The sequence below is a fragment of the Oncorhynchus clarkii genome, chromosome 18 (assembly GCF_045791955.1).
Source record: "Oncorhynchus clarkii lewisi isolate Uvic-CL-2024 chromosome 18, UVic_Ocla_1.0, whole genome shotgun sequence".
Classification (NCBI taxonomy): domain Eukaryota; kingdom Metazoa; phylum Chordata; class Actinopteri; order Salmoniformes; family Salmonidae; genus Oncorhynchus; species Oncorhynchus clarkii.
In genome coordinates this window covers 30384157-30399923 of record NC_092164.1, presented here as the reverse complement: position 1 = coordinate 30399923, position 15767 = coordinate 30384157, and the positions used below count along the sequence as shown (strand labels likewise).

The 15767-nt window shown below is 42.9% G+C and overlaps 1 protein-coding gene across 2 annotated transcripts in view; it reads right to left on the bottom strand.

Moving 5' to 3' along the window:
• Positions 1 to 15767, bottom strand: part of LOC139373327 (sorting nexin-27-like) — a 44561-nt gene that overhangs the window by 14165 nt on the left and 14629 nt on the right. For both annotated transcript variants that reach the window (XR_011627562.1, XM_071113724.1), the window contains exons 2-5: positions 15381 to 15612; positions 8224 to 8416; positions 2939 to 3003; positions 2756 to 2860 (exon numbers count right to left, since the gene is read on the bottom strand). Coding sequence is in view for 1 of the 2 variants with exons in the window: in XM_071113724.1 (XP_070969825.1) it covers positions 2756 to 2860; positions 2939 to 3003; positions 8224 to 8416; positions 15381 to 15612 (595 nt within the window). In the remaining variant the exon portion in view is untranslated. The remainder of the gene's footprint in view (positions 1 to 2755; positions 2861 to 2938; positions 3004 to 8223; positions 8417 to 15380; positions 15613 to 15767) is intronic.

The window sequence follows — 15767 nt, the reverse complement described above, 5'->3', positions numbered from 1 at the left end:
GCTATGTCTGGAGAAAACCAGGCACAGCTCATCACCTGTCTAACACCATCCCTACTGTGAAGAATGGTGGTGGCAGCATCATGCTATGGGAATGCTATTCAGCAGCAGGGACTGGGAGACTGGTAAGGATAGAGGAACAACGAATGGAGCCAAATACTGGAAAATCTTTGATAAGAACATGCTTCAGAGTGCACTCCAGACTTGAATCCCATTGAAAATCTGTGGAAGACTGCTGTTCACTGCTGCTCCCCATCTAACGTAACAGAGCTTGAGAAAATCTGTACAAAGCTGATAGACATACTCAAGACGACTCAAAGCTGGGATCGCCTCCAACGACACATCTACAAAGTATTGACTCGGGTGTGAATTACGTAAATGAGATATTGCTGTATTTCATTTGGCCCCAAAAAATCTAATGTTTTCACCTTGTCATTATGGACTATTGTGTGTAGATGGGTGAGAAATCAATTTAATCAATATTGAATTCAAGCTGTAACAAAATGTGTCAAAATAAGTCAAGGGGTATGAACACTTTCTGAAGGCACTGTAGCTATTCATTACAGTAGCTAGCTAGCTAGCTAAACTAGCGAGTGCTTTGTTAACTTTATTAGCACCATGTTTTGAGAGGTGGAAAATGCACACACCATAGCCCAGTCCTATCTGGGGCTGCCATATCATCTCCCTCTCTGCCTTATTCGTGCTTTGTGCCGTCACACTTTAGAGCCCTGCCTCTAGGACTAGAAGTGAGGAACACGGCACTGCTCTATACCTGGTAGACTTTAAAAATATATATGTTTTATTAAAGAGGTGGATCAGCTTAATATTGCAGAAAGAATGTTGCTTCCATCAAAGTAATTGTCTGCATCATTTCCAGTCCCTATTTTTTGGGTAAATATATATATCCATACACGCATGTATACATATACACATATATACAGCTTTTTTCCATCTACGTAACATTGCAAAAATCAGACACTTTGTCCAAAAATTATGCAGAAAGGTTGATCCATGCTTTTGTTGCTTCTAGGTTGGACTACTGCAGTGCTCTACTTTCCAGCTACCCGGATAAAGCACTAAATCAATTTCAGTTAGTGCTAAATACGGCTGCTAGAATCCTGACTAGAACCAAAAAATGTGATCATATTACTCCAGTGCTAGCCTCCCTACACTGGCTTCCTGTTAAGGCAAGGGCTGATTTCAAGGTTTTACTGCTAACCTACAAAGCATTACATGGGCTTGCTCCTACCTATCTTTTTGATTTGGTCCTATCGTACATGCGTCACAAGACGCAGGCCTCCTAATTGTCCCTAGAATTTCTAAGCAAACAGCTGGAGGCAGGGCTTTCTCCTATAGAGCTCCATTTTTATGGAATGGTCTGCCTACCCATGTGAGAGACGCAGACTCGGTCTCAACCTTTAAATCTTTATTGAAGACTCATCTCTTCAGTGGGTCATATGACTGAGTGTAGTCTGGCCCAGGTGTGTGAAGGTGAACGGAAAGGCACTGGAGCAAAGAACCGCCCTTACTGTCTCTGCCTGGCCGGTTCCCCTCTCTCCACTGGGATTCTCTGCCTCTAACCCTATTACAGGGGCTGAGTCACTGGCTTACTGGTGCTCTTCCATGCCGTCCCTAGGAAGGGTGCGTCACTTGTGTGGGTTGAGTCACTGATGTGATCTTCCTGTCTGGGTTGGCGCCCCCCCCCTTGGGTTGTGCCGTGGCGGAGATCTTTGTGGGCTATACTCGTCCTTGTCTCAGGATGGTAAGTTGGTGGTTGAAGATATCCCTCTAGTGGTGTGGGGGCTGTGCTTTGGCAAAGTGGGTGGGGTTATATCCTTCCTGTTTGGCCCTGTCCGGGGGTATCATCGGAAGAGGCCACAGTGTCTCCTGACCCTTCCTGTCTCAGCCTCCAGTATTTATGCTGCAGTAGTTTGTGTCGGGGGGCTAAGGTCAGTTTGTTATATCTGGAGTACTTCTCCTGTCTTATCCGGTGTCCTGTGTGAATTTAAGTATGCTCTCTCTAATTCTCTCTCTCAGAGGAGGACCTGAGCCCTAGGACCATGCCTCAGGACTACCTGGCATGATGACTCCTTGCTGTCCCCAGTCCACCTGGCCGTGCTGCTGCTTCAGTTTCAACTGTTCTGCCTACAGCTTTGGAACCCTGACCTGTTCACTGGATGTGCTACCTGTCCCAGACCTGCTGTTTTCAACTCTCTAGAGACAGCAGGAGCGGTAGAGATACTGTTAATGATTTACTCTTGAGGTGCTGACTTGCTGCACCCTCGACAACTACTGTGATTATTATTATTTGACCATGCTGGTCATTTATGAACATTTGAACATCTTGGCCATGTTCTGTTATAATCTCCACCCGGCACAGCCAGAAGAGGACTGGCCACCCCTCATAGCCTGGTTCCTCTCTAGGTTTCTTCCTAGGTTTGGCCTTTCTAGGGAGTTTTTCCTAGCCACCGTGCTTCTACACCTGCATTGCTTGCTGTTTGGGGTTTTAGGCTGGGTTTCTGTACAGCACTTTGGAGATATCAGCTGATGTAAGAAGGGCTATATAAATACATTTTATACATACGTCTATAGACATACATACTTTATAAAGAATAAACCTTTATTATTCCCCGCAAACCCTACCACCGATCCCCCAAATGGAGTAAACTAATAAACACTTCGGCTTTTACCTTCAATTTATACATCGTATACACATTTTACAGACAGTCAATTTTACAATAGGTATTTTTTGTTATACCTGGTAGACTTGGTCAGTCGTGCTGTTCTTGCGCACCCTGACCGAGATGGTGGTCTTGTCTGGCAGGGCTATCCGCAACTCCACGTCTGACACACCATTGTAATTCTGACAAACAGAGAAAGAAAGGGTGAGCATCAGTGTGTGTGTCACACACAGCTACGGAACCTGCCTGCACAAACGTACCTCATCTGATTCAGACAGGAATTCCTGCATGATGTCACTCTCCCCAATCACCCGCACAGAACAAACTACAGAAGAAGAGAGCAAAATGTCATCTTAACATATTGCATTCACATGTACACTTTGAACATACACATACAGTTGAAGTCAGAAATTTACATACACCGTAGCCAAATACATTTAAACTCAGTTTCACAGTTCCTGACATTTAATCCTAGTAAAAAATTCCTGTCTTAGGTCAGTTAGGATCACCACTTTATTTTAAGAATGTGAAATGTCAGAAAAATAGTACAGAGAATGATTTCTTTCAGCTTGTATTTCTTTCATCACATTCCCAGTGGGTCATAAGTTTACATACACTCAATTAGTATTTGGTAGCCATGCCTTAAAATTGTTTAACTTGGGTCAAACATTTTGGGTAGCCTTCCCACAATAAGTTGGGTGAATTTTGGCCCATTCCTACTGACAGAGCTGGTTCAGTTCTGCCCACAAATGTTCTATAGGATTGAGATCAGGGCTTTGTGATGGCCACTCCAATACCTTGACTTAGTTGTCCTTAAGCCATTTTGCCACAACTTTGGAAGTATGCTTGGGGTCATTGTCCATTTGGAAGACCCATTTGCGACCAAGCTTTAACTTCTTGAGTGATGTCTTGAGATGTTGCTTCAATATATCCACGTAATTTCCCCTTCTCATGATGTCATCTATTTTGTGAAGTGCACCAGTCCCCCCTGCAGCAAAGTCCCCCCCACAGCATGATGCTGCCCACCCGTGATTCACATTTGGATGTTGTTCCTCGGCTTGCAAGCCTCTCCCTTTTTCCTCCAAACATAACAATGGTCATTATGGCCAAACAGTTCTATTTTTGTTTCATCAGACCAGAGGACATTTCTCCAAAAAGTACGATCTTTGTCCCCATTGGCAGTTGCAAACCGTAGTCTGGCTTTTTGATGGCGGTTTTGGAACAGTGGCTTTTTCCTTGCTGAGCGGCCTTTCAGGTTATGTCGATATAGGACTCGTTTTACTGTGGATATACATACTTTTGTAGCCGTTTCCTCCAGCATCTTCACAAGGTCCTTTGCTGTTGATCTGGGATTGATTTTCACTTTTCACACCAAAGTACATTCATCTCTAGGAGACAGAATGAGTCTCCTTCCTGAGTGGTATGACGGCTGCGTGGTCCCATGGTGTTTATACTTGCATACTATTGTTTGTACAGATGAACGTGGTACCTTCATGCATTTGGAAATTGCTCCCAAGGATGAACCAAACTTGTGGAGGTCTACAATTTTTTTTCTGAGATCGTGGCTGATTTCTTTTGATTTTCCCATGATGTCAAGCAAAGAGGCACTGAGTTTGAAGGTAGGCCTTGAAATACATCCACAGGTGCACCTCCAATTAACTCAAATGATGTCAATTAGCCTATCAGAAGCTTCTAAAGCCATGACATCATTTTCTGGAATTTTCCAAGCTGTTTAAAGATACAGTCAACTTAGTGTATGTAAACTTCTGACCCACTGGAATTGTGACACAGTGAATTATAAGTGAAATAATCTGGAAACAATTGTTGAAAAAAATGACTTAGTAGATATCCTAACCGACTTGCCAAAACTCTAGTTTGTTATCAAGAAATTTGTGGAGTGGTTGAAAAACAAGTTTTAATGACTCCAACCTAAGTGTATTATGTAAACTCCCGACTTCAACTGTACACGTACATGTACATACACGTACATACACATTCAAGGGCATTCAACAAGTATTGCAATGATTAGCGATACATCTGCAGGAGATAGAGAGCTATGTCGAAGTTCAACACACTGCATTACAGCATACTTGGTTTCTCACTTCTCGGAACACTCGGCAGGTAGCCTAGTGGTTACAGCGTTGGGCCAGTAACCGAAAGATTGCTGGATCGAATCCCAGAGCTGACAAGGTAAAAATCTGTCATTCTGCCCCTGAGCAAGGCAGTTAACCTACTGTTTCCCGGGCGCCGAAGACATGGATGTCGATTATGGCAGCCCCCCGCACCTCTGATTCAGAAGACACATTTCAGTTGAATGCATTCAGTCGTACAACTGACTAGGTATCCCTACTTGAACTCACACAGGCATTCCAAAATTATAACATGTGCTAAATGTTTCCTAATCTCTCCTCAACTGACTATCTCCAGAACTGACAGATGGAAGGGGTGTAATAACACATAATTAAATAGAAAGTAATAATAATATCCACCAAATATACAAAACATTAAGAACACCTGCTCTTTCCATGACAAAGACCGACCAGGTGAAAGCTATGATCCTTTATTGATGTCACTTGTTAAATCCATTTCAAATCAGTGCAGATGAAGGGGAGGATACAGGTTAAAGAAGGATTAATAAGCCTTGAGACAATTAAGACATGGATTGTGTATGTGTACCATTCAAAGTGTAAATGTAAACAGGTCAACATTCACAAGGCCGTAGGGCCAGACGGATTACCAGGACGTGTGCTCGGAGTGTCTTAACTGACATTGTCAACCTGTCCCTAACCGAGTCCGTAATACCAACGTTTCAAGTAGACCACCATATTCCCTGAGTCCAAGAACACCAAGGTAACCTGACTATATGACTACCGACCCGTAGCACTCACATCTGTAGCCATGAAGTGCTTTGAAAGGCTGGTCATGGCTCACATCAACACCATGATCGCAGAAACAACCTCTCCCTGAACGTGATCAAGACAAAAAAAGATGATTGTGGATTACAGAAAAAGTAGGACCGAGCACACCCCCATTCTCATCGACAGGGCTGTAGTGGAGCAGGCTGAGAACTTTAAGTTCCTTGGTGTCCACATAGCCAACAAACTATCATGGTCCAAACACACCAAGACAGTCATGAAGAGGGCACGACAACACCTATTCCACCCCAGGAGACTGAAAAGATTTGGCATGGTTCCTCAGATCCTCAAAAAGTTATACAGGTGCACCATCGAGAGCTGGTTGCATCCCCGCCTGTTACGGCGGAAGAGGAAGGACCAAAAAATTGCCAAGGACTCCAGCCACCCTATTCATAGACCGTTCCTCTCTGCTACCGCACGGCACCGGAGCACCAAGTCTAGGTCAAAAAGGCTTCTTAACAGCTTCTACCACCAAGCCATAAGACTCTTGAAGAGTTAATCAAATTGCTACCCGGACTACTTGCATTGTCCCCACCCCACATTGTCATGCTGCTGCTACTCTGTTTATTAGTCATGCATTGTAACTTTACCTTTTTCTACATGTACACTACCGTTCAAAAGTTTGGGGTCACTTAGAAATGTCCTTGTTTTTGAAAGAAAAGCACATTGTGTTCATTAAAATATCAAATTAATCAGAAATACAGTGTAGACATTGTTAACGTTATAAATTACTATTGTAGCTGGAAACGGCTGGTTTTGAATGGAATATCTGCGTAGCCATACAGAGGCCCATTATCAGCAACCATCACTCCTGTGTTCCAATGGCACGATGTGTTAGCTAATCCAAGTTTATCATTTTAAAAGGCTAATTGATCATTAGAAAACCCTTTTGCAATTTGGTTAGCACAGCTGAAAACTGTTGTACTGATTAAAACCTCCTGAAGCTAGAGGGCACTATTTTTATGTTTGGAAAAATAACGTTCCCAAAGTAAACGGCCTATTTCTCAGGACCAGATGCTAGAATATGCATATAATTGACAGATTAGGATAGAAAACACAAAAGTTTCCAAAACTGTAAAAATATTGTCTGTGAGTATAACAGAACTGATATTGCAGGCGAAAGCATGAGAAAAATCCAATCAGGAAGTTACTCTTATTTTGAAATCCCTGTGTTCCTATGCATCCTATTGCCCATTGAAAGGGATATCAACCAGATTCCTTTTTCTATGGCTTCCCTAAGGTGTCAACAGCCTTTAGACATAGTTTCAGGCTTTTATTTTGAAGAATGAGCGTGAACGACCACATTGCGTAAGTGGACAGGTGGGGGCTCTCAGAGTGATTTGTGCGCAAAAGAGAGAGGCGTCCATTGTTACTCCCGGTCCTAGTGAAAAGCCAACTGTCCCGGTTGATATATTATCGAATAGATATTTGAAAAACACCATGAGGATTGATTATAAAAAAACGTTTGACATTTTTCTGTGGACATTATGGATATAATTTGGAATTTTTGTCTGCGTTGTCGTGACCGCTCTTTCCGGTGGATTCCTGGGCATAACGCACCAAACTAACGGGATTTGGATATAAAAAATATCTTTATGGAACAAAAGGAACATTTGTTGTCTAACTGGGAGTCTCGTGAGTGAAAACATCCGAAGATCATCAAAGGTAAACTATTAATTTGATTGCTTTTCTGATTTTCGTGACCAAGTTACCTGATGCTAGGTGTACTTATTGTTTTGTCGAGCAATCGATAAACTTACAAACGCTTGTATTGCTTTCGCTGTAAAGCATAATTTAAAAATCTGAGACGACAGGTGGATTAACAAAAAACTGTGTTATCCTATATTGCACTTGTGATTTCATGAATATGAATATTTTCTAGTAATATTATTTGACTGTGGCGCTATGCTATTGAGCGTTGTTGATGATAATTCTCCCGGATCCGGGATGGGTGGTTCTAAGAGTTAAAGAAGCAATAAAACTGGCTTTCTTTAGACTAGTTGAGTACCTGGGTCATCGGCATTTGTGGGTTCGATTACAGGCTCAAAATGGCCAGAAACAAATAACTTTCTTCTGAAACTCATCAGTCTATTCTAGTTCTGAGAAATGAAGGCTATTACATGTGAGAAATTGCCAAGAAACTGAAGATCTTGTACAACGCTGTGTACTAGTCCCTTCACAGAACAGTGCAAACTGGCTCTAACTAGAATAGAAATAGGAGTGGGAGGCCCCGCTGCAAGAGGACAAGTACATTTGAGTGTCTAGTTTGAGAAACGGACACCTCACAAGTCCTCAACTGGCAAAACACCAGTCTCAACGTCAACAGTGAAGAGGCGACTCCGGGATGCTGGCCTTCTGTTCTGAGGGCAAAATTGGGGGGTGCAACTCAATATTAGGAAGGTGTTTTTAATGTTTGGTTTTCTCAGTATATATGTGAAATATACGTCTGCGTAATATGATGCCTGTGGTGCTGGATCTATAGGCACTATCCGCAAGTCAGCGTTACACATTATTGAATGGAATTAAGTTGCCATCCTGAACCTAGAGTGTTTTCCTTATTTACCTCTCCTCAATTCTCTACAATACCTCCTTCACTACCTTTGCTCCCGTATTCTCCTCAAACACCTCACCTCTTTCCAGATACTCCTCCAGGCCCCTGCGGCGTGCGTCCAGCTGCTGCTCAGACAGGGAGAAGGGCCACTTCCCGGGTATCTTGGGGAAGATGTAGCTGGCAAACTCCCTCTTCAGGTTCTGGTTCAGGATAGCAAACTCTCGGTAACGCTTGGAGCACAGCTGCCTGCCCGACATGTACACGTTGTACACCTGTAGGGGACAGACCGAGGTGAGCGGGAAGGCATCATACTACAGAACACTGGGGAAATTATGCACTGTATTCACTTGTAAAAACTTTGACATGTACACAGGAATCTTAAGTGTGACATTTTTGGTTACATATACTCCTACATTTTTTGCCGAAGCGACATGAGTGTTCGAATACTCATACTAACCACACTAATCATACTATTTGTGTCGTAAATTGAGTATATATTATGCTTATTTGTCATAGTATGGATATAGTTAGTATGCCAAAAGTTCCCTGATGTCGTACTACATTCGTCAAAATACGAAGCATTCAAGCAGCATTATTTTCATGCCTTTAAAGCCAATAATGCAATTCTTAAAAAAGTGGGCGTGGCTTTACATCGTTTTCAGATTGTAATAAAATCCAACGAGAGCGGATACAAATTAGATGTCGACCGATTATGATTTTTCAACGCCCATACCGATTATTGGAGGACCAAAAAAAGCCGACACCGATTAATCTGACAATTAAAAAAGAAATGTATTTGTAATAATGACAATTACAACAATACTGAATGAACACTTATTTTAACTTAATATAATACATCAATAAAAATCCATTTAGGCTAAAATAAATGTGGTTTAAATAATGCAAAAACAGTGTTGGAGAAGAAAGTAAAAGTGCAATATGTGCCATGTAAAAAAGCTAACGTTTAAGTTCCTTGCTCAGAACATGAGAATATATGAAAGCTGGTGGTTCCTTTTAACATGAGACTTCAATATTCCAAGGTAAGAGGTTTTAGGTTGAAGTTATAATATTTATAGGACTATTTCTCTATACCATCTGTATTTCATATACCTTTGACTCTTGGATGTTCTTATAGGCACTTTAGTATTGCCAGTGTAACAGTATAGCTTCCTTCCCGCTCCTCGCTCCTACCTGGGCTCGAACTAGGAACACATCGACAACAGCCAACATCGAAGCAGCGTTACCCATGCAGAGCAAGAGAAACAACTACTCCAAGTCTCAGAGTGAGTGATGTTTGAAACGCTATTTGCGCTCACCCCACTAACTAGCTAGCCATTTCACATCGGTTACACCAGCCTAATCTCGAATGTTGATAGGCTTGAAGTCATAAACAGAGCAATGCTTGAAGCACAACGAAGAGCTGCTGGAAAAATGCACAAAAGTGCTGTTTGAATGAATGCTTACGAGCCTGCTGGTGCCTACCATCGCTCAGTCAGACTGCTCTATCAAATATCAAATCATAGGCTTAATTATAACATAATAACACACAGAAATACGAGCCTTTGGTCATTAACTTCTTGGTGACAGGGGGGCAGTATTGAGTAGCTTGGATGAATAAGGTTCCCAGAGTAAACTGCCTGCTACTCTGTCCCAGATGCTAATATATGCATATTATTAGTAGTATTGGATAGAAAACACTCTGAAGTTTCTACAACTGTTTGAATGATGTCTGAGAGTGTAACAGAACTCATATGGCAGGTGAAAACCTGAGAGAAATCCGAGGCTTGTAGTTTAACTCAGCCCCTATTGTAGTATGCATTGGTTATGTTGCACTTCCTAAGGCTTCCACTAGATGTCAAGTCTTTAGAACGTTGTTTCAGGCTTCTACTGTCAAGTGGGACCGAATGAGAGAGAAATGAGTCAGGTGTCTGGCAGAGTGCCACAGGCTCTGAGGCGCGGGCATGAGAGAGTTAGCTCTCGTTCCATTGCTTTTCTACAGACATAGGAATTCTCCGGTTGGAACATTATTGAAGATTGATGACAAAATCATCCTAAAGATTGATTCTATACTTAGTTTGACAAGTTTCTACGGGCTGTAACGGAACTTTTTGAACTTCTCGTCCGTCTTTCGGCTGGACCTGAATGCGCTTTTGGATTTGTTTACCAAACGCCCTAACAAAATAAGTTATTTGGACATAAATGGACATTATCGAACAAAACAAACATTATTGTGGAACTGCGATTCCTGGGAGTGCATTCTGATGAAGATCATCAAAGGTAAGTGAATATTTCTAATGCTATTTATGACTAATGTTGACTACCCAATATCTTTTTGGCTGCTTTGTTGTCTGAACGCTGTACTCAGATTATTGCATGGTTTGCTTTTCGGTAAAGTTTTTTTGAAATCTTACACAGCGGTTGCATTAAGGAGAAGTATATCTCTAATTCCATGTATAACACGTGTATTTTCATCAACATTTATAATGAGTATTTCTGTAAATAGAGTATGTGGCTCTATTTACAGAAACAAGCAATTGTAAAATTAGATTTTTTGATATAAATATGCACTTTATCGATCAAAACATACATGTATAGTGTAACATGAAGTCCTATGAGTGTCATCCGATGAAGATGATCAAAGGTTAGTGATTAATTTGATCTCTATTTGTGCTTTTTGTGACTCCTCTCTTTGGCTGGAAAAATGGCTGTGTTTTTCTGTGAGTTGGTGGTGATCTAACAATCGTTTGTGGTGCTTTCGCTGTAAAGCATTGAAATCAGACACTGTGGCTGGATTAACGAGAATGTTATATTTAAAATGGTGTAAAATACTTGTATTCTTGAGGAATTTTAATTATGAGATTTTTGTTTTGAATTTGGCACCCTGCACTTTCACTTGCTGTTGGCGAGGTGTGACGCTACCGTCCCACATATCCCAGAGAGGTTAATATGGTCGAATCCGGAAACTATCATTTCGAAAACAAAACGTTTATTAATTCAGTGAAATACGAAACTGTTCGGTATTTTATCTAACGGGTGGCATCCATAAGTCTAAATATTGCTGTTACATTGTTACATTAAATCGGTGTCATAATTACGTAAATATCTGGCAAAAAAGTTCGCAATGAGCCAGGCGGTCCAAACTGTTGCATGTACCCTGACTCTGCGTGCAATGAACGCAAGAGAAGTGACAATTTCACCTGGTTAATATTGCCTGCTAACCTGGAGTTATTTTAGCTAAATATGCAGGTTTAAAAATATATACTTATGTGTGTTGATTTTAAGAAAGGCATTGGTGTTTATGGTTGGTAAAGTCGTGCAACGATTGTTTTTTTTCTCGCAAATGAGCTTTTGTTAAATCATCCCCATGCTTTGCATTGATTATATGCAACGCAGGACACGCTAGATAACGGGCCGCCCCCTGGTGGTGAAGGTAGGCAACATTACCTCCTCCACACTTGATTCTCAACACGGGGTCCCACAAGGGTGCGTCCACAGTCCCCTCCTGTACACCCACGACTGTGTGGCCTCACAATTCCAACGCTATCATCAAGTTCATCTGACGACGCAAAAGTAGTAGGCCTGATTACAAACAATGATGAGACGGACTATAGGGAGGAGGTAGGCAACCTCTCCCTCAACAAAACAAAGGAGCCGATTGTAGACTTCAGGAGGAACCAGGCTGGGCACACCCCATCCTCATCAACAGGGCCGACGTGGAGGCGGTCCAAAACTTCAAGTTCCTTGGCGTGCACATCTCCGAGAAGCTGAAATGGTCAAACCACACGGACACCGTGGTGAAGAAAGCACGTCAGCGATTCTTCAACCTCAGGATGCTGAAAGAATTCGGCCTGTCCTACAGGGCACTCAGAGTTTTACAGGAGCACTATAGAGACCATACTGTCAGGCTGCATCACTGTCCAGCCCATCAGGACACCTACAACACCAGATGTCGAAGGTAGGCCAAGAAGATAAAATAAGGGACCCCAGCCACTCGAGCCATGGCCTGTTCGCCCATCTTCCTTCATCACTCAGACGTGGGCAGTACAGGAGCATGCTGGTTGCTACAAGCAAAAACTAAAGCAGGAAGTACCAGTGACTCGCTCAATACGGAAGTGGTCTAATGACACGGATGCTACACTTCAGGACTGTTTTGCTAGCACAGACTGGAATATATCCCGGGATTCATCCAATGGCATTGAGGAGTACAACACCTCAGTCATCGACTTCATCAATAAGTGCATCGATGACGTCGTCCCCACAGTGACCGTACATACATATCCCAACCAGAAGCCACGGATTACAGGCAACATCCGCATCGAACTAAAGGCTAGAGCTGCCCCTTTCAAGGAGTGGGAATCTGGACGCTTACAAGAAATCCCGCTATGCCCTCAGTCAAACCACCAAACAAGTAAAGCGTCAATACTGAATTAAGATTGAATCGTCTGATGTGGCTGGGCTTGAAAACTGTTATGGACTACAAAAGGAAACCCAGACGCAAGCTGCCTGACGTGAGCTTACCAGATGAGCTAAATGCCTTTTATGCTCGTATCAAGGCAAGCAACACTGAAGCATGCACGTGAGCACCAGATGTTCTGGAGCACTGTGATAACACTCTCGGTTGCCGATGTGAACAAAACCTTTAAACAGGTCAACATTAACAAAGCTGCTGGCCAGACGGACTACCAGGACGTGTAATCAAAGCATGCGCGGACCGGACTAACTGTCGTGTCTTCACTGACATTTTCAACCTCTCCCTGACCGAGTCTCTAATACCTACATGTTTCAAGCAGACCACCATAGTCCCTGTGCCCAAGGAAGCGAAGGTAACCTGCCTAAATGATTTACCACCCCGTGGCACTCACGTCGGTAACCATGAAGTGCTTTGAAAGGCTGGTCATAGCTCTCATCAACAACATCCTCCCAGACTCCCTTGACCCTGTCCAATTCGCATACCGTCCCAAAAGATACACAGATGAGGCAATCTCCATTGCACTCAACACTGCCTTTTCCCACCTGGACAAAAGGAACACCTATGTGAGAATGATGTTCATTGACTACAGCTCAGCGTTCAACACCATAGTGCCCACGAAGCTCATCACTAAGCTAAGGACTCTGGGACTAAACACCTCCCTCTGCAACTGGATCCTGGACTTCCTGACTTCCGCCCCCAGGTGGTAAGAGTAGAAAATAACACGTCTGTCAAGCTGATCCATAACTCTAAGGGGTGTGTACTTAGTCCCCTCCTGTACTCCCTGTTCACCTACAACTGCGTGGCCAAACACGACTACAACACCATCATTATGTTTGCTGACGACACAACAGTGGTAGGCCTGATCACCGACAACGATGAGATGGCCTATAGGGAGGAGGTCAGAACTGGCAGTGTGGTGCCAGGATAACAACCTCTCCCTCAATGTGAGCAAGACAAAGGAGCTGACTGTGGACTACAGGAAAAGGCAGGCCGAACAGGCCCCCATTATCATCGACAGGGCTGTAAGTGGAGCGGGTCGAGTTTCCTTGGTATCCACATCACCAACCAACTATAATAGCCCAAACATACCAAGACAGTCGTGAAGAGGGCATGACAAAACCCCAGATCCTCAAAAGGTTCTATAGCTGCACCATCGAGAGCATTGGTTGCATCACCGCCTGGTATGGCAACTGCTCAGCATCTTGTAAGATAAGGTGCTACAGAGGGAAGTGCATACGTCACTGGGGCCAAGCTTCCTGCCATCCAGGACCTATATAAAATAGGCGGTGTCAGAGGAAATCCCATAAAATTGCCATCCAAGTTATAGACTGTTTTCTCTGCTACCGCACGGCAAGCAGTACCGGAGCACCAAGTCTAGGACCAAAAGGCTCCTCAACAGCTTCTACTCCCAAGCCATTAATGAAATTTGCCACCGGACAAGTTACATTGAACCCCCCCCCCCCTCTCTCTTTTGTACACTGCTGCTACTCGTTGTTTATTATCTATGCATAGTCACTTCACCTCTACCTACACGTACAAATGACCTCAACTAACCTGTACCCCCGCACACTGACTCGGTACCCCCTGTATATAGCCTTGTTATTGTTATTCTTGTTGTGTTACTTTTTATTATTATTTTTTACATTAGTCTATTTGGTAAATATTTTATTACATCTTCTTGAACTGCGCTGTTGGTTAAGGTTATGGGTAAGCAAGCATTTCACGGTAAGGTCTACACTTGTATTCGGCGCATGTGACAAATAAAGTTTGATTTGATCTCTACCAGAAGGTTATCATTAGCATAATCGCTAACTGCTACCACAAAGTGTACATCTACACGCAGTTTCAGAAATGTGCACGAAAATACAAATCCCAGATGGATTTTGTTAATGACTTAACATGAACTTGGTTCAATACATTTTAGTTGACTCCATACTAAATTCAATACATTCCGTTTTAATGTCTGGAGTCCATGATTATACCGCGTTCTCTGAAACACAGATTTTATAGTGCCCCATTTTAGCTTTGTAATGCTATTAACTGTCTCAACTCCCAGTATTAAGGGAATAACATCCTCTTAAAACGTGAGTATAAATGGTGAACATTAAGAAAGATGCACCTGTTTTCAGTAGCACGAGTGGCGGCTCAAGCTGCTCTTGAAGTCCTTAATTTAGCAAATCCCCACGCAACTCAAGTTTTGATGTAGTTGTCTAGTGTGTTAGGTTGCCAGTGCGTTTACAGTTTCATTATGAACATGCCATGAGAAAAAGGTTTGTGAAAAAAGCAAGTGTACAATTTATGTAATGCATCGCAGTGTGAAAATATTGTTTTTACATCATGTTGAAACCTAATATTCCACAAATGACTTATTTCAATGATTAGGTATTTGTATCAACATTTTAAAACAAAACATGTATTTATAGGGTTACATATTTGTTTGTAGGGCACAACATGTGTTTCAGAAGAACGCAGAAGCATATTTTCTGGTACTCCTATATATTATATTGTGCTCCTACATTTTTAAGTTAGGAGCAGCAGTGCCACCAATTAATGTATTTAATTTAGAGCCCTGCACATACACATTCTTTAACTTGGAAGGGATAAATATAGGTTGCATTGTACATGTGTTAACTGGCAGTGGCCTACACATTTTGGCTTGGCCGAAATCTGCACCGGAAAAGACACTGACTAAACTTTTCTAAAAGCCCACATCTGTAGTAAACAAGGCCGTCCAGAAACCTCACTGTAATACATTTTTTACTTACCACAAACCTCTCGGCGTGCTGCTCCACGTGCTTGAAGGTGGGGATGGAGATGGGTACGGCCTGCTTGTCGCTGTAGTCGTAGCTGAGCTGGGCCGCGCTCTCATCCCCGGCCTCCAGGCAGTCGGCCTCCTGGGGAGGCACAGACAGCACGGACAGCACCAGCTCCCTCTCTCCGGTCCGGATCAGATCCACCACCTGCTTGTGGGTGGCCCCCTCCACGCTCACTCCATTACTGTGGGACGCATAGAGCGAGAGATGGCGGAATGGAATTAGTGCTCATGTTATGCCTATTCATGGTGGTAGTTTTTGGTTAGGCCTATTCCCCATACACGTGGTCTGCGGTTGTGAGGCCGGTTGGAAGTACTGCCAAATTCTCTAAAATGACAT